This window comes from Zalophus californianus, chromosome 15, assembly GCF_009762305.2.
Source record: "Zalophus californianus isolate mZalCal1 chromosome 15, mZalCal1.pri.v2, whole genome shotgun sequence".
In the NCBI taxonomy this organism is placed as follows: domain Eukaryota; kingdom Metazoa; phylum Chordata; class Mammalia; order Carnivora; family Otariidae; genus Zalophus; species Zalophus californianus.
The window spans coordinates 15,074,566-15,092,977 of NC_045609.1; the positions used below are offsets into that span (position 1 = coordinate 15,074,566).

The 18,412-nt window shown below is 44.0% G+C and overlaps 1 protein-coding gene across 3 annotated transcripts in view; it reads left to right on the forward strand.

The window, feature by feature from the left end:
* PCNX2 (pecanex 2) overlaps positions 1–18,412 on the forward strand; it is a 297,035-nt gene that overhangs the window by 42,896 nt on the left and 235,727 nt on the right. For all 3 annotated transcript variants that reach the window (XM_027596146.2, XM_027596147.2, XM_027596148.2), the window contains exons 5-8: positions 1,955–3,256; positions 6,982–7,129; positions 7,268–7,413; positions 9,587–9,680. In XM_027596146.2, the coding sequence (XP_027451947.2) occupies positions 1,955–3,256; positions 6,982–7,129; positions 7,268–7,413; positions 9,587–9,680 (1,690 nt within the window). The remainder of the gene's footprint in view (positions 1–1,954; positions 3,257–6,981; positions 7,130–7,267; positions 7,414–9,586; positions 9,681–18,412) is intronic.

Below are 18,412 nucleotides of genomic sequence, written 5' to 3' on the forward strand. Positions count from 1 at the left end.
GGCGGATTCAATGAGTACGGACTATGGTTGTTTTTCTAGAACTCTGTACGATCCAGTTAAGACGATAATTTATATAAATAAAGCTATAGTTTAAAAAGTATATGGTAAGTAAAGTTTAGTTCCATAGACATTAATTGCTTAAGGAGTTCAGAAGAGAGCTTATTTCTGGTTAAGGTGATCAGGGGAAGTTACGTGTTGAAGGAGGGATATGGAAAAAGCCTTGAGTGGGGTCTTCAGTGGGTGAAGAAAAAGAGCATTCCAGGTAGGAGAGCTATGTCCAGAGTTTGTACTCCATTCTTTCTACAAAGTGCACCTGGTGGCAGAGGAGAGTAAGTAAGCCCCCAGAGAACAGTCTTTATGATAGAAGTGAACGAAAATTGAGGGTATTTATTGATTGAATGACCATAAGGCTAAGCAAGAAGGAACAACCAAAAGATTACCCCAAGATTTCAAGCTCAAGAGACTTAGGGAATGGCAGGGTCATTAACAGATTGAGGGAAGTTGGGAGAAGGACAGAGCTCACTTTCAGCCAGCATCAGAAGTATGTATTATTGCAGATACAATTTAGAAATGTTTTGAAAATGGCAAGATCTCATTCCTTTTGATGGCTGCATAATATTCCATTGTGTATATATACCACATCTTCTTTATCCATTCATCTGTCGATGGACATCTTGCCATTTGCAACGACGTGGTTGGAACTGGAGGGTGTTATGCTGAGTGAAATAAGTCAATCAGAGAAAGACATGTATCATATGACCTCACTGATATGAGGAATTCTTAATCTCAGGAACAAACTGAGGGTTGCTGGAGTGGTCGGGGGTGGGAGGGATGGGGTGGCTGGGTGATAGACATTGGGGAAGATATGTGCTACGGTGAGCGCTGTGAATTATGTAAGACTGTTGAATCACAGATCTGAAACAAATAACGCAACATATTTTAAGAAAAAAGAAAAAGAAGAAGATAGCAGGAGAGGAAGAATGAAGGGGAGTAAGTCAGAGGGGGAGACGAACCAGGAGAGATGATGGACTCTGAAAAACAAACTGAGGGTTCTAGAGGGGAGGAGGGTAGGGGGATGGGTTAGCCTGGTGATGGGTATTAAAGAGGGCACATTCTGCATGGAGCACTGGGTGTTATGAACAAACAATGAATCATGGAACACTACACCAAAACAAATTATGTAATATATGGTGATTAACATAACAATAAAAAATTAAAAAAATAAAAGAAATGTTTTGAAAATCTATGAACCACATTGGAAATGTGAGGTTATTATTTTCCTCAGGTCAAGGCCCCAGCAAGCCCATTGCTAAGCCCTTGGCCTGGTGCTTTCCATGTCTTTCCTTATAGATCCTCTTGAGAGCATTCAGAAGTTGGTATAATTATTCCTATTTTACAGAGAGGAGGTTAAAGATTAGAACAGTGGTTCTCAACTGGGGGTTTCTCCCTAGGGAACGTTTGATAATTTCCAAAGGCATTTTCCATTGTCATGATTGAGGACAGAGTTGCCACTGGTATCAAGTAGGTAGAGGCTAGGGATGCTGCTAAACATCTTGCAATGCGTGGGACAGCTCCCCACAGCAAAGATTTATCCGGTCTAAAATGTCAGTAGCTCTGCAGTTGAGGATCTTGGTTTAGAGGGATTAGGTAATTTGCCCAAGGTAACGCAGCTAGTAAGTAGCAGAGCCAGGACCTTTCCAATAGGGCGTCCCAAACACGGTATTGAAACCCGCCCCGCCTCCCGAGGCCGCAAACCAGCAAAATCTAAAAGCCTGAATTAGTATTTTAAATGCAGAGATTTTAAGAGTAATTTCGCAGTGGAGGTGATATTTAAAAAATAAGCATCCAATCACAGTGGTGGCCGGAGCTCCTCCTAGCTTTGTTATTAGGAGGTCTTGCGCGGCCGTTACTCATCCAGTTCCGGAGCTAATGCAGTTCCTGCTGTCCATTTCAGGTGTCATTCTCTCAGAAGACCAAGCGGTAGGACCAGGGTCCTCTACCTCACCTGCTGTTAAAATGGAAAGCTCCCCTGCTTGTAAAGCGTCCGGCCCGGAAACCAGGACCGCACCAGCAGTACCCACGGAGCCAGCTGTGGCAGAACCTGGAATCGGTGGCAAAGGGAAGGAGAGAGGAGGCCAGGGGCAGCCCCCTCTCCGCCACAGATCCGAGGGCGGCTTAGTGGAGAAGGAGGCCTTGAAGAAGAAGTCCCCGCAGCTGTCCTTGTCTCAGTACGACCCACTAGAAACGGACGTTTCCTTCCAGCCCTGGGGCAGTGAGAATTCCGTCCGGAGTCCGGAACCTGTGGTTTATGCCCAGGGCTCCCTAAGGGAACAGTGGCAAAGCCGGCCAGCCGAGGACAGCCTGAGCAGCAGCGGCCCCCAGTGCAGCACGGTGATCGCCAGAGCTGCGCGCCCCGCGCCCGGCGCCTCCGGCCGCGCGGACCCGCCGCCGACCCAGGAAGTGGACTGCTCGGACAGTGAGGTGGCTGTCACTCTTATTGACACTTCTCAACCTGGAGACCCGCTGAGTCTGCGGGAGCCCATTAAAATCGTCATCACCATGAGCAGCAGCCCGAACTCCCTGACGGACTTGGAAAGCTCGCTCCCCCTGAAGGTGATCGGCGCCGAGAGAGCCGGCTTGAAGTCGGACGCCGAGCCGGCTGCCCCGGGGGTGGCCAGTCCTCCCAGCCCAGAGCAGATAAGAATTCCTGTCATCACCCTTGAGCTCTCCGAGGACGGGGGAGGAGGCGCTATGTGTCCCGAAGGCAACGGAAGTGACAGGACCCCGGAGAGATTGATGGTGGAGGCGTCATCCAATCAGTGTTCTGGCTATGAATCCGGGGAGGGGGGAAATGCCACAAAGGATGGCAGTCCGTCCCCGGGAGACCGCTGTGACACAACGCCCCCCTTCACACCTCACGAGGTCCCCGAGTCTGGGGGGGGGAAGGAAGGCCAGGCTAACCTTGACCCGTCATCCTGTAAAACTAGCCACGAAAAGAGACACACCCGGGTTCTCAGTGTGGACAGTGGGACGGATGTCTTCCTGAGCAAAACTTCCACAGACATGATCAGCGATAAAGAAAAAACAATGCCAACTTCCAAATCTGATCTAGAGGCTAAGGAAGGACAGATACCAAATGAATCCAACTTCCTGGAATTTGTCTCCCTCTTAGAATCAATCAATACTTCCAAGCTGGCGGCATCCAGCCAAAGGAATGGCCCAGGAGAGCAGGACAAAGACAGTGGGCTTCTCGGAGGTACGAGTCCACATCAGTTCTGTCGTGATGACACAGAGAAGGCAGTCCATAGCCTAATGAGCTTCTGTGATGTGGTTTTACAAATATTGGCTCACTGCTGCTTTGGCGATTTTTTTATTTTTAAAGATTTTATTTATTTATTTGAGAGAGAGAGAATGAGAGATAGAGAGCACGTGAGGGAAGAGGGTCAGAGGGAGAAGCAGACTCCCCGCGGAGCAGGGAGCCCGATGCGGGACTCGATCCCGGGACTCCAGGATCATGACCTGAGCCGAAGGCCGTCGCTTAACCAACTGAGCCCCCCCAGGCGCCCTGCTTTGGCAATATTATTGGTAATTGCCAGATGTGCCAATACTAAGCTGTGGGTTGAGCATATATTATTAACATTGGCTTACTCCAGCAGGAAATTTGAGGCAGAGTAGTGAATGTTTGGCTTCCCTAGAAGGCAACAATATTTATTTCCAAGGAAATGAGCAATTATATTTTATCACTGTGACAAGAACTCACAGGAGATTTCTCTCCCTTTGTGGAACTGATGCATTCTGGGAAAGCTGATTGTAAAGCACATTTCTGTGAGGTGAACCCACTTTTCTGTTGAATTCCATTATGAAATCCTTGTATGAAGAACTCCCTAATTATCCCGACTTGTACACATAATGATAACAAACACGCAGCTTCTAATGTGTGCCAGGCACTGTCCTAAGCACTTCCTGTGTATCAGCAGGGATGACTGTACATTGTGCTTTGCCCCAGAGGGTCCTCAGTCACACCATTTTGCCACCATAGTTAGTAATTTCACCCTCAGAGGTGTTCCCAGTTTGAACAATAAATTATACAGTTACTTTCATCTTAACTCATTTACTCCTCATAGAACCTTATGTTATGGGTACTATTATTTCTCTTTTGCAGATGAAGCTCAGAGATTTTCACTAACTTTCCCAAGTGAGTCTAGTAAGTCTAGGAGAAGTACCAGAACTGAGCTTTTATCCCAGGCAGTCTCGATCCAGAGCCAATGCTCCTACAAACTATATTTCCTTTATGAATGTTAAGATTCATTTCTTTTCCACTTGCTTAATATCTCGGGGCTCCATATCCTCGCTGGCAAAAGGATGTTACTGGACTAGAGTTTTCACAAAATCTTTTAACTTTAAGTGTCCATGTTCCTGTGATTGTTCAGTACATTTCTGCCTATGTATCTGATAAAATAGTGTCTGTATGGTAGGCTTGCGTGCTGGCCGTTTTATTTGCACATGCAGGCTCCTTTCCTTTGCTCCTTTCCTTTCTCTGCTACTCCCAGAATGCGTAGTACTTAGTGCCAGAATTGTCCTTTTGCCCGTGGATGTTCCCCGCTCTCTGGGACAGTCAGGGGCCCCTCTGGCTCCATGTTGGCAATGACCAGCAATTTGCTTGTTTCTTTTGCTTTTCCGGTGTTCTGCCAAAAGGATTGCTGTGCTTGCCATTTGGCCCACCTTTACTTAAAAACACATTAAGCTTGGGTATTTAACTTATGTAAGGCGAATGTATTCTTCATTTTACTATGTCTCTATATCTAAGAGTCTGCATATAGAGTGATAAGAACAGGAAAGATTCAGGTAGATATTTAAACAACCCAGGCAGTACGAGAAAGCATTGGTTACTTTGAGATAAAAATCTTTCTGATACAGGATTTGGGGGTTCATCTGTTTTATATAAATATTCATGCATCTAGATTAGCACTGTCCAATGCAACTTTCTGCAGTGATGGAAATAGCCCATGTCTGCTTGTCCAGTACAGTAGCCATTAGCCACAGGTAGCTGTTAAACACTTGAAATGGGGATTGTGCAGCTGAACAACTGAATTTTTAATGTTATTAAATTTAAATAGCTCCACGTGGCTGCTGGCTACCATATCGGACAGTGCTGATCCGTACATGTGTGTCTGCCCAGGATGCAGTGTGTATGGTGGATGGAGCACCAGTTTTGGAACCTCCGAGCCCAGGGCCAAATTTTGGTTTTACAGTACCAGCTGGGTGAGGTTGGACAACTTATTAAATCCATCTGAGTCACAGTTTCTTCAGAAAAGCAGGAATAACAAACGATATGTTACAGATTTACTGTGAGGATCCAATTAGGAAAATATGTAAAAGTTTTGCTCCTTGATCAATTTCAGCCTGTTATTCTAAATTTCCCCTCAGGCCATACGTAAAGTTTATTTTATTTGTCCGCTTAAGTTTCTGCTCTTCTTGAATTTTTCAGCCAACCACATTCAATCCAAACAGTATAAAGTTGGAAATCTAGGGGTGTGCAAAGAAATATGGATGCTATAAGGTTTTCTATGGAAAGGAACAGGCCTGCAGGTACAGCAGGGAGCGAGGAACTGGAGTGGATTATATGCCTCTTCCAGGAGAGGACAGAGGTTTTTAGACCTCTGTCTAAAAAGACTAAGTCTTTTAGTTCTTGGAAGGCAAGAACGAAAGGTGGCAAATTAGATGCTGTTTCAGTGGTGCCTTATGACTTTGAGATCGGTAATAACATCTTCTTGCTCCTCTATCACTACATAATAACTTGTTATGTGCTGCAATCTAAAAACCCATTTCAGAGTGTATTTCTAAAACAACATGACAGTGTTGAATGATATCAGCAGCCTAGGCAATGTGCCCTCATCTTTCCCCTGCTTGGTAGTGAAATAATGCTTGACCTTTACACGATTGTAAGATACATGATTTCTCAGTTTTCTCGAAGGTTTTCTTATATTTCCAACCCAGGTCCTTTCCGCAAAGGGCTTTATGATTATCTTCAGGCCTTGGGTATATACTAAGATTCCAGGCTATGAAAAACCACACTCTTATCTCTGGTTGGAAGCAGGGACAAAAATTAGGAAAGCTCTCAGTAATTAATCAAGTCCTGGCCATTTGGGGCCGGTTATTATGGGGGTTATTGTTTGGCTTCCAGGACTCTTTGCTAGAAATAATGATCTGACTTCCTACAAGTCTGACTTAAACATAGTATATTGGCTTCCTGGGCTGGTTGCTGTACACTGTCAGTCAGAGTTCTATTTTCATAGAGATCCTATTTCATATTCAGTCTCTTCTAGAATTTCTAAGAAGATAATCCTAAATGAAGGTAGAGATGCTTTTTGAAGAATTATCCAAAGTATGGAAGAATTGAAACAACTTAATAATTTACAACAATAGGGGTCTAGTTCAGTAAATTATGCTGTATCAATGTAATATTACATAACTACCATTTTTAGATGATGTAGAAGAATATCTAACCTCATTAAATATTTATACTTTAACATAATCATTAAATATCTATATTGTGACTTAACTTTTATAAAAACAAAAAAGCATATATACCAAAAAAAAGGTCATGATCCTGGAGTCCCGGGATCGAGTCCCGCCTCGGGCTCCCTGCTCAGCGGGGAGTCTGCTTCTCCCTCTGACCCTCTTCCCTCTCGTGCTCTCTGTCTCTCATTCTCTCTCTCTCAAATAAATAAATAAAATCTTTAAAAAAAAATAAAAAATAAACAACTTGTCTCCAACATATATGCGCTTATGTTTTTCAAATATATTTAGGTACTTCCATAATTAGTAAAATTAAAATTTATTTAAACACATTCTGAATTCATAGGTGCTATAGAGATTTTCTGTCTATTCTTGTTTCAGTTTTGGTAACTTATTTTCAAGTGCTTTCACATTAATTTCTTTATTTAATATTATGTTCACACACAAAGCAATGTTTTTCAGATAACTGCTCCCATGAGAAAAAGGAGGAAATCCAAGAAAGTGAAAAGCCTAATGGACACAGTTCCAAGCAAGGAAAACCAGACCTGCAAAGTCAAGACCACACTAGCACCAGCCCCGTGCTCACTGAGCCTGCCAAGATCACGACCCTGTGAGCGTAACTTACTTACTTAGCTTCGTGTTGGTACGAAGTGTGAAGCAGCTTCATTTTGGTGGCTGCTTCTTTTAATGATTTGTTAAGAATATGGAGGAGTTCCGAATAGTTTTTGAAACTTTTATATATGTTAAGTTTCCAGGGCAATAGACAAAGACAAATAATCTACAGAGTAACTTCCCAGCAAGATAGTTCTGTCTTGCAAGTCATCAGTGGGCCTGAAACATCTGTGCAAGATGAGATGTCTGTGGATGCTATGCATGTCTTCATTGATGAACATGGTAAGTCTTTAGAGCTCTTTGCTAATGAGGAAGGGATAAAGCTGGTGGCTTTCTCACGCCCACGTGGTCTCTTAGCCTCAGTACTAGACTTTGGAACAGGAAGACTTAGTCCTGTGATTGCTCGCATATCATGTTCTTAGAGCAGAGTGTGCCCCCTCCTGCCTCAGGGCCTTTGCACATAGCATATGCCGGTGCCCACAATGTGCTATTTATCCTTCATATCTTCATTCTAAAGACGGTTCTTCAGGAAAACCTTTCCTGGACTCCCCAGACTTAATCAGGTTCCTATGCTTTTTGCTCTCTGAACACCCTGTCCTTTTTCCTTCTTTGATACTATTATAGCTTCTGATTATTTATTGACTTATAATTTGATTAATGATGTTGCCCGCCTCACAGTTGTGAACTTTAGGAAAGCAGTGCCTGGCACCTAGTAAATATTTCTTGGATGTAAGTTGAAAATCTGACTTTGATATATATATTTTAGTGCCTTGTTATAAAAAGGATTTAAGATAGAAAAAGAAAGAAAAAAGGGAGAAGGAAGGAAGGGAAGAAAGAAAGGGAGAAAGAAAAAGAAAGAATTTTAAGTGGCAAGTTCAAAGTTCTGTAGATAAGGGACATAGGTCCTTGTTTTTTGAGGATGGGTCTTTGGCTTAAGTCCCTTATAGATCAATTAGTGTTTGTTATTTTACTCTGAAAAGGATCCTGGTTTGGATAATAAATTATATGTTTACCCTATCTACAGATGAGTAGCTTAAGGTTTGAAGTGCTTTTGCATCTGCAGAAATACAAAGAAGTCTTTTACATTATAAAGAACAACATTAACCCTTCTATCAAAGCCTCCAGGGGGCCTTCGGTTTGTCCTTAGTAATGTATCTCTCCGTGGGCAGCTTCTCCTGGTTGAGGTCCAGTCCTTCAGTCTCCATTCCAGGTGCTTGTCACCAACAGGGTTAATTACACTCCCGTGTCACCAGCAGGGTTAATTACGCTCCCGTGTCACCTGAAGAAGGTATTCCTAAAACCTCTTCTCCGGGGAGACCACTGACATTTACAAAGTGAACTGATTTTCACACCGCAATACCCTGAACCTCTTTAGCAAGCTAATTTAACTCTGCAAATTAATTCCATCTCTTGGTTTTCCTCATTACCAGCGCGCTCTGCCACTGCTCATCTGCAGATTCCGAGGTGGGGATGGTCTCATGTGTGCCACCAATCAGAGCCACACCCCGATAAGCCTTTTTTTGCACAGGATACAAAAAACTCCAGTCATGGCTTATGCTGATCGTACTGACACATGATGAAAACACGCAGAACAGCGAACTGAAGGGAATACAGTTGACCCTTGAACAACATGGGGTTGAACCGTGCGGGTCCACTTGTACACAGGGATTTTTTTGGATAAATACAGTGCAGTATTGTAAATGTATTTTCTCTTCCTTATGACTTTCCTAATAACATTTTCTTTTCTCTGGCTTACTTTATTATAAGAAAACAATATGTAAAACATGTAACATTCGGGGGCGCCTGGGTGGCTCAGTCATTAAGCGTCTGCCTTCGGCTCAGGTCATGATCCCAGGGTTCTGAGATCAAGCCCCGCATCGGGCTCCCTGCTCCGTGGGAGGCCTGCTTCTCCCTCTCCCACTCCCCCTTTCCCTCTCTCACTGTGTCTCTGTCAAATAAATAAATAAAATCTTAAACAAACAAACAAACAAACAAAAAACATATAACATTCGAACTGTGTGTGAACTGACTTTATGTTATGGGTAAGGCTTTTGGTCACCAGCAGGCTATTAGTAGTTAAGTTTTGGGGGAGTCAAAAGTTATATGTGGACTTTCAACTGTGTGGGTGGTCGGTGCCTTTAACTTCCACGTTGTCCCAGGGTCAAATGTATGTAAAAGTGAGTTAAGAGATGGTGCAAATTAATCGATAAAAAGCAATTAAGTAATAGGTAACTGAGGCAAACTTGTCTAAGTATATTATTACAGGGGTATGTCAAGATGATTTTCTTAGTTAAGTTACACATCCTGTGGAAAAATATAAAGAATGGACCTAGATTACTGATTATTATTAAAACAGTCTAAAATGAGGTCCCTCTAACTTGAAAAAAGTGTAAGCTGCAATGATCAGATACCAATAATTTATAATATTCTTTGCTGAAATTTTGTGATTTTCCAGGGGAAATTAGATCCTGCTACTTAAAGTCTGGAAATCAGAGAGAAGGCCCTTTACAGCATCCGCCGTCAAATTATGGCAGTCTCTCTCATGCTCGGTAAGTGGAGATTTGGTTTCAGGTTTGGGAGCTGTCGTGTTGCTGGGGGACATGCAAATTACTCTGACTGTAAATGAAGTGAGGATCCTGGTTTAGAGTCAATGTGTTAATCCGTTCGTAGGTGTCAAAGCATGTGGGTTTTGTGTGCGAGAAAGAAAATCTGATGTTGTAGAAAAATAAAAAATAAATTGAACTGTTTTCATAGTAGCTAGGTCCAAAAATGAATATAAACATGTAAATATGAATAGGAATCCTGTGCAGACAACAGTGCTACCTTCAGTTAAGACGGTGATGCAGCTCGAGAACACGTTCTTAAATTTGTCCCGAGGAATGGACCAGAACCATATAGTTAGTTCTCATCTGCACTAGTGAAGGCTAGCTCTCTTGTAGATAGGTGATCTAAACATTTGTTCTATTTTCCCTCCTTCAGAATGTATTGAGTAACTTTCTAAATTTGTTAATTAAGTTGATATTAAATTAGCTTATGTATCTGGAACATACCTGGATTCATGGCAGCATTGGGCAAGCTGTAAAGCTTACTAGTGGTGGATTGAATTCATTGTTCATTCTGGACTTCAAGATTCTTTTTTTTTTTTTTTTAAGATTTATTTATTTATTTTGGGAGAAGCTCAAGCATGTGTCTGAGCAGCAGAGGGGGGTGCGGGTGTGGGGGAGGGAAGGGGAGAGGGAAAGAATCTCAAGTGGACTCCCTGCTGAGTGCAGAGCCCGCTGGGGCTCACTCTCATGACCCTGTGATCGTGACCTGAGCCAAAAATGAATGCTCAACTGACTGAGCCACCCAGGCACCCCTGGGCTTCAAGATTCTTTGAGGATAATCCATGTGGACGGACTCAGTTGCTTGCTCTAAGTGTGGAAGTACATTTTTCATGTACATTTCATTAGAATTGTATGTATATTTGAAGATTTATGGGAGTCCTTTGTGGTGTGATTGGAATGCCTTAGGCTTCATGCCTGCAGAGTACAAAGGGAGTTACAGGAACCTCAATTCCAGATCCTGTGGTTGAGTGCTCCTTCCCAAGGTCAAGTTTCCCTGAACGGGTGTGCCCAGGAAATTCAAGGAGGAGCCTCACAAGGGCCTCAAAGAAAGTTCCTCTTAGACCTTGCAGTCTGGTCTCCAGCTGGGATTTTGTTGTATGCCAGCCTTCTACGGCGTTCTCTCCCTGTGCCACTGCTGCAGAAGAAGCTGGTGTCGGCTGTTCCGGAGATCTGATGGGCGCTGTGGGCGGTGGCTCCCCCCAGGCCACACCGTCCCACCTGGGCCCTGACCCTGAAGCAGGGTACTGTGTCCAGAGTCACTCCTGTGGGGAAATGGGCATGTTCTCCTTCCCTTCATCCTCTGTCTCCTTCAGGTGCCCACATTCCAGTCAAAACAGAAAACAAAATTCTTCTCTAGCTAAGAAACATGCAAAGTCTCCATGCAGAAGTCTCCCAAGAGGAGAGGGAGCTTTGCTGTCCACACCTCGGCCCCAGCCCCCAGGACAATTTGTGACAGTGGCTCGATGGATTTAGGGGTCTAAGATGGCAGCTTTCTTGGGCCACGTATTTAATTCCGTGTGAACACAGCTTTGAAAGCTGTCTCATTTTTCTGCAATCCTCAGTTGGAAGCTGTAGTGTTTTTAAACTAAATTTAGAACAATTATAAGACCCTTATCTTATCCCAAAGTAAAGTTACAAGACTTTGTTATTTTTATTTTCCTGGACAAATGTGCTTCACTGTCCCCCTTGATAGATACTTCAGTTGCATTTGCCAGTAAGGCCTGTTAGCATAAGGTCACGTATCCAGAGCCTGAAGAGACTAAAAAATGTAGTGTGCAAATCAGAATCAGAGACAATGTCTACAGGGTTTCCGTAGGCCCCGCCTCCTCAGACCATGCCTCTTGTGGAGCTACCCTCTAACTTTTCTTCTCCCCTAAGCGCTCTCTCTTTATTAAATTCCCCCGAAGTCTTGTTTCTTTCATTTCCCCTGCATTTCCTCCCCAGATTCGAGCTCTTTTGTAACCTGTCCTCCATTCCCAGAGCTGCTTGGATTTTGCCACAGGGCATTTCCTCGGAGGAGTTGAGTGCTCTCTGCCAGGTGAGGCCGTGGCTCCGCATGTCTGCTGGGGGCTGCTGAATGTTTTTGTGCTGAGCACCCCTGCGAAGCCATGTGTAGAGTCTCGGGTCAGTCCTTCCCGAGCTCTGCCTTTTCACGTGCATACCACAGATAGACCCCCTTCCTGTTGCACATGAGAGAATCCAAGTCTAATAGGCCTCATCACTGTGGAGATTTTGGGTCATGGTAACAGACATCTTGTAGATGTTTTCAAGGGTGTGGTTTCTCTTTCTCCATCACTCTCCCATTCCCGTTGCTGTGTTTTGACACCACTCTCAAACACCCTGCTCTGGTGGTCAGAAGATGCCTATCATAGACCCAGGCCTATGTCTTCTCTCATTTAAGTCCAGTGAGGACAGCATACTGCTTTCCCATAAACCCCAATGGAAGTCTCATTGAGTCTGATTGGTTCTGACTGGGCCATGTTCCCTGAGCCCAGACACCAAGGCAAGTACTTGACTTAGCTCTACGTTCAGATGCAGAGCTGGATTGTAGGTTCCCCCTGAGAAAGTATGGGGGTGGCTCTTCAGAGGGACATTTGGAGTAAGGTGGATGGATGCAGGGCAGCAAAATCAACAGATGACCCCTGAGGACTCTCTGTTTCTGGTAAAATGGATCGATTAGATTAATTACTGAACTGCTCTAAAGAGAATAAAGATCAAGTTTTGTAAAAGCAGCTTTCCCCTTCAAGAAAAGCTTTATATAACGTCCCTAGTCATCACTAACATTTCTTGGGTGTGAACATGCCGATGGAGAGTTCTTGGCCCACCACCTCACGTGCCAAGTTCTGTCTTTGTCCACCTGCCCTCTCCCGAAGGTAATTTAACAGGGCATTGGTTTTAAGAGCTCTAGGAAAGAATGGCACCCAGCCGTGCATATCTTCTCCTCGTCGTGCTTCACAGATAAAATGGACTAATATACATGTTTGCTATCACACGGACAGACTGTTGCTTGAGATTATTCATGTTCTCTAGACTGTCTATGCGCTAAAATAAGTTCGTCGTTTAAAGGGGACTTTGTTATGGGGTGTTGCGGCAATTCAGTGGCTCATTTGGGCATAGGAGATGTAGAGTGTGCTTCTTGCTTAATGCGTGAGAACAAAACTCAAGTCACTTCACTTCGCAAAATTATAGTGTTGAAGCGGTTCCCTCGGTAGTTCTGGGAAAGTGGTTAAGGGGGTGCCATATGTTTAACTCATGCTCAGGAAAAATGGCTCAGTTCTCTTAGAGTCAGATGATCTTCTGGATTTAAACTGTTGTCTGACAGGCTTACGCTGGATTTTCCAACAGTCTCAAAGTCCTCCCCAGGTCTGTGGACATTGAAAGCTATGCCACCCATCATGGGAGGCTGATTTCTTTGGATTCGTAGTAAGCTTTCATGGCAGTTCATGATATAATGATGATTTGGGTATCTTTGAATTGGTTGTATGAAGGAAAAACTATTGTAAATAGGATAAAAGCAAGTGGGCTGGTTCAACTGAAATATTTTAACCCCTGCATTAACATACTGCTGTGTGAGGGGTGTGCATGGGGGAGAGCATCCTCTCTATCTCTAAGGTAAAGAATGATACCAGAGCGGAAGGCAGTGGACCGAGTGCAAGTCCACAGGTTAGGATTTTGCCACTTAGAAGGGCCAGGTCCCTTACGCCTTACACCCGTGTCCAAGACGCCTCTGGTTTTTCTGTGGGAAGCAATGTTATGGCAGTTCCTGGCCCCGGAGGAAGCATTTCCGTGTAATAATTCTGGCAGTGGTGACCACCACTTGTGAAATATGTATTATGTGCGAAGCACTCTGCTAAGTCATAAATTATCTAATTTCACCTGCATGACAGAACGGAGGCAGGTGATATTTGCTCCATTTCACAGCAAAGGAAGTAAGACCGTCTAAGAAACATGCTCGACCTCCGTGGCTGGTAAGCGGCCTCTGGACACTTAAATCTCCCTCCCTGCTCCTCTCCCCCAGCAGGGGCCACAAGCTCAGAGCTCTGTGGCTCCCAGGCAGGGTGGCTGCGGCAGTCCACTGGAGGGCATTGATCCTTTCTGCAGAGGGCCTGCTGCTGCTTCTCTTCCGTCTACTTAAGAAGCCTGGTCCGCTAAGCCTGGCCTGACCGGATTTTCCAGTATTTTCTGCAAGGGACTAAAAATCCACATTTATTTGTAAAATTCTATTTTGTCTCATGTTATCAGTTTTATTTATTTATTTATTTATTTTGAGGGGAACTACCACAGGCCACAGATGATGTGTGTGGTTGGCTGTGGCCTGTGGACTCCTGGTTGTCCACTCCTGCTCTGAAGCCTGGGCCTTCACCCCGCAACCTGAGTCCTCCTGGGGAGCAGCCCTTCCTGCAGATACATGCCCTAGGGAGATGCCCCAGTGCACGTCTGGGCAGGTGTGCAGTGAGCCTGCTCCTCCGCACCCCTGCACAGCCCTGTCCCTCATCCCTCCTCTCTGCGAGGCCCACACGAGCCCACCGTCAGCCCTTCCTCTAAACATCTGCTCTTCTTTGCCTTGAATGCCCTTCTCCATTCAGTCCTACCTTTTGGAATAATCATCTCTCAAAGCACAAATTACAACCTGCCTCCTTATGCTTCTTTATCTGATCAGTCCCTACTGCGAAAATAAAACGAATTTTCCGTGTCACCATCAGAGGAGGGCCCATCGCATTCTCTCTGGTGCTTCATTTATTTGTGTAGGACTCCCATCTCTCCGGACTGTTCTTGTCTGGAGAAAAGTGTGCCTTTAGAGCCCTCACTTAGCCCTCTGCAGATAGATGTTCAGTAAGTATTGAATTGAATCAAATTGAATCATTGGACATGACACAGGTAGGCCAGTTGGAGTTCTGGACCGTGCGCAGACCAGCTGGGCATTTAGGGGGAGCCGGTGAGGAGCTGAATAGGAGGAGTTGAGTCGGGCCCCGGGGGCCATGAAGACTGGTTAGGCAGTTCACGCTTTGTTCTACTTATAGCAGAAGCAATCTGACCTATTTGTGGACAGAAACAATCCCATGAACATGGGATTGATTATCAAGACAACATCAACAAATGAGGCCCTCACCTTGTGATGGGTTAGAATGAGAGAGCCAGAAGCGGTAGCAGTTTGCCTGGTCATTTGAATACAGAATGTTATCTTCTTTTTTGTAAGTGGGAAAATGGACCCCAAAAGCCCCCAAACTAAAACTAAAACAAACAGACAATCCTGCAAAATGGCTCTGTTTAAACCCACTGTACGTAGAAATCGGAGATTGCAGCTGAGGTTAGATTTTCCCGTCTTGTATTCCATTCATCCCTGAGGCAGCAGTTCTCTGTGTCCGCATGGACGGGGGCTGTGATGGAACACTAGGACCCGTAGTACCGCCAGAGCATGCACACGAGCGTCAGTCTTAGGCTCATCCAGGTTTCGGCTCCTACACTCCTACGAAGTTTTCGGTTGACACTGAGCAACTTGCTTAGCCATCTTAGGTATTAGTTTCCTAATCCATAAACGGAAATAGTATAGTAATCGATTCACTGGCTGGCTTTACTAGTTAAATATAGTAGATATCGACAGTGCTTAGGACGGTACCTACTATAAGGACGTTGTTGTTATTATCTGCAAACACAGGCAGCAGGCCAGGGGCTCAAGTCCACTAATGGCCTTGTAGAGCAAAGCATCCTGACTTAACCTCAGTGGAAGCCTTCCCTCTTGGGCTTTTTTGAGTCACTTTATGAGTTTTTAAGGTGGTTAAGTACTTTGCATTTTCCCTGTCAACCTGTTGTGTTCCAACATTTGGGCCTCTGTCCTAATTTTAGAGCAGGTACTTTAATATTGTATCCCTGGCTTCTCATGCCATTAAATGTTGAGTTCTCCCACCATAGTAAATATAAACTTGGATTTTGAACTTGGAAGGATTCCTAGTTAGGGCTGTTGCTAAGCTATTCAGCCATGGAAGATATTGGAAAAGCAGCTTTTTCCCTGTAAGGCAGCTTCAGTGGCTGGGATGGCCTCCAACTAGGCCATTAAACCACTGATTCTTATTATTGGCAAGCAAACCACTCCTCTTTGCCATTGTTCATTCCAGTTGCCATGTGACAGTTTTATATCCTTGACTCCCAAGCATGAATAGGGAATTGTTTGCAGTGCAACGTCCATGTCTCTTTGGGGATTCCTGGAGGAAACCAGGGGAGGAAACAAATTTCCCTCCTTGCTCTCACTGTCATTGTGCGAACCGATGCATTTCTCATTAACTGCCAAAGAAATATAAGCAGCATTTTCCGGTTGTACAATAACTGTCCATAGAGCAGGTACCTTTGGTAACGCTCTCTAACATAGTTCTGTTTTCCCCAGATACTAGAAGGAGGGAACTATGGCTTGAACTGCAGCATTTGGAATTGCTGCTTAAAAAAACTTGCAGAGGATAAATTCATTACCCAGCACATAGGACTGATTTTGTAGCTCAGCCCAAAATGAGCTAATCTACCTAGAAAGGTAGAGTCACTGGTTTGCCCAGAAAATCAAAGTTGATGTAAGGCTATCTGCTTGGAAAGTGTGTCTTGTATCTAAAAGGTTCATTGCAGACTGGACTTTTGTTTATTTCCTCTGTAGGTCTTGCAATTAAAGCTTGATAGTTTCTTTGCCTTGTTCAGCAGAGATTTACCTTTCTTTTGTCTATAAATTCTTCCAAGTAACATCACAGAGCTTTCTTGTGTGAAACATGTATAATCATGCTTCAGTATCAATCTGGCTTTTCCAGTGTCATAAACAATCTAATGAAAATGCATACAAAATGCATAGTGTTTGCTCTCCAGTGAAATCTGATGGAAAGACATAGTATTTACATTCATTTTGAACATCCATTATTCAAAAAGTAGGCATAATAGTCTGCTGAATGGAAGCTCATTCGGGAGAATACTAGTTTAGATTTTATTTATTTATTTGAGAGAGAGTGAGAGAGCACGCCTGTGCACACAGGGGTGCAGGGGCAAAGGGAGGGGCAGAGGGGGAAGGAGAGGGACAAGCTGACTCTGAGTGGAGTGCTGGGCTCCATCCCACGACCCTGAGATTATGACCTGAGCCTAAGCCAAGATCCGATGCTTAACCGACTGAGCCACCCAGGCGCCTCTGGAGCGTCCTAGTTTATAGGATTTTTATTGAGGGATTTTTGTACCTCAACTTGTTTTTAATTGAAAACATAGAGTAGGTTGGGTAATAGTGTAGTGATTTATCCAAATTCACTTATTTTTGGCTTTTATTTGCTTTTGAATCATTGTAGTATATATCGAAGCAGATATTGTTCTGGTTATAAACTAGGCTTATTTTTGGACACTGCTATATCTCTAAACCCATCGAGTACTACGCTCCAAAGGTGGATCAAAGCCCTGCACTTACTCTTTGTTGCCTCTTTAGAATTCTTACTCTTTAGTTGACATTACCAACCTTTCTGACCCTTATCTTAGTTAAACTTTCCTTTTTGTTGGGATCAGCTCTCAGGAAAGCCCTTTCAAGCCACAATGATATGTCCCTGGTTTCCAAAGAAGTCAAGTAGCAGGAAGTTGCAAAAAATAATTCTCTCTTTTAGACCTCTTTTTTTTTTTTTCATTAGTCAAAAGAAATAGCGATCCCTGGTTTGGACTAGCTGAACTAGAGTATGCGGTATTGAAGTTAGTCAATTAGGTCTTCAAAATGTGGAGAAAAATGTGAATTCTCCCAATATTGGATAAGCTCAGTTCTGTGTCCCATTCAGGTTTAAGTTGGGAAAATGTGAACTCTAGTTGTAAGTATTTCAGAGTTTGCATATAGCTACATTACTATGTTGACTTGCAAAGTGGAGAGTTATATGTGTACTGCTTTAAATTAAAAAAAAAAAACTTTTGGGGATCTGGGTGCTTTTGATCACACAGGTGGAAGTGATCTGGAAGAAGCCCAGGAACATCCAGGGGCTTGCCTTTGAAGAGTTTCTGTCATTCCAAATGTCTGTGGTTTCTGTCTTACTGTCTGATCCTTCCACTGTGGCCCTTATTTCGGTTTCTTGGACACAGGAGAGAGAGATTAAGTTTTCATCCAGGCACAGAGTCATAAGGATGGAAGGTTTGTGAGGTTGATTCTAGAAAGACCTCTGTTCTGAGGCCCCTTCTCTGCATCACTGGGAAGGTCTGCTGCACCAGGGGCTTCTGTTTTGGTGGTCATACCCCCGACTGCCACACGGTGGCAGCAGACCCCGTGCTGGAGGCCCTGTCCCTCGCCTTCCTTTTGCTCAAGGGCACGGGTGAATTTTACCTGTGAAAGGAGAGTTGTTTCACAGACTTTAAATCTAGAACCCATGTTAAAATTCAGTAATACAGGTTATCGTTTTCAAAATAGTGTTGCTTTACTTAAATATCCTACATATTGAACACATTGCTTGCTGTGACTTGCATTTTTAGGCTGCGCCCCCCCACCCCCCCCGCTCCTGGCTGTTAGTTCCCGTGTCCCCTGAGGAAGCCTGAAAAACAAAAGGGACCGGCAGAAAGAGAGGCCCTCCTTCTCTAGATGGTGGGTAGGCCACAGTTTTCAGATTTGGGGAAGACGAAGAATTTCAGGATTTTTTTCCCCCACATTAATGGGAAAATATAGAAGAAGCATATGTTTTTTTATTGTTACTTGT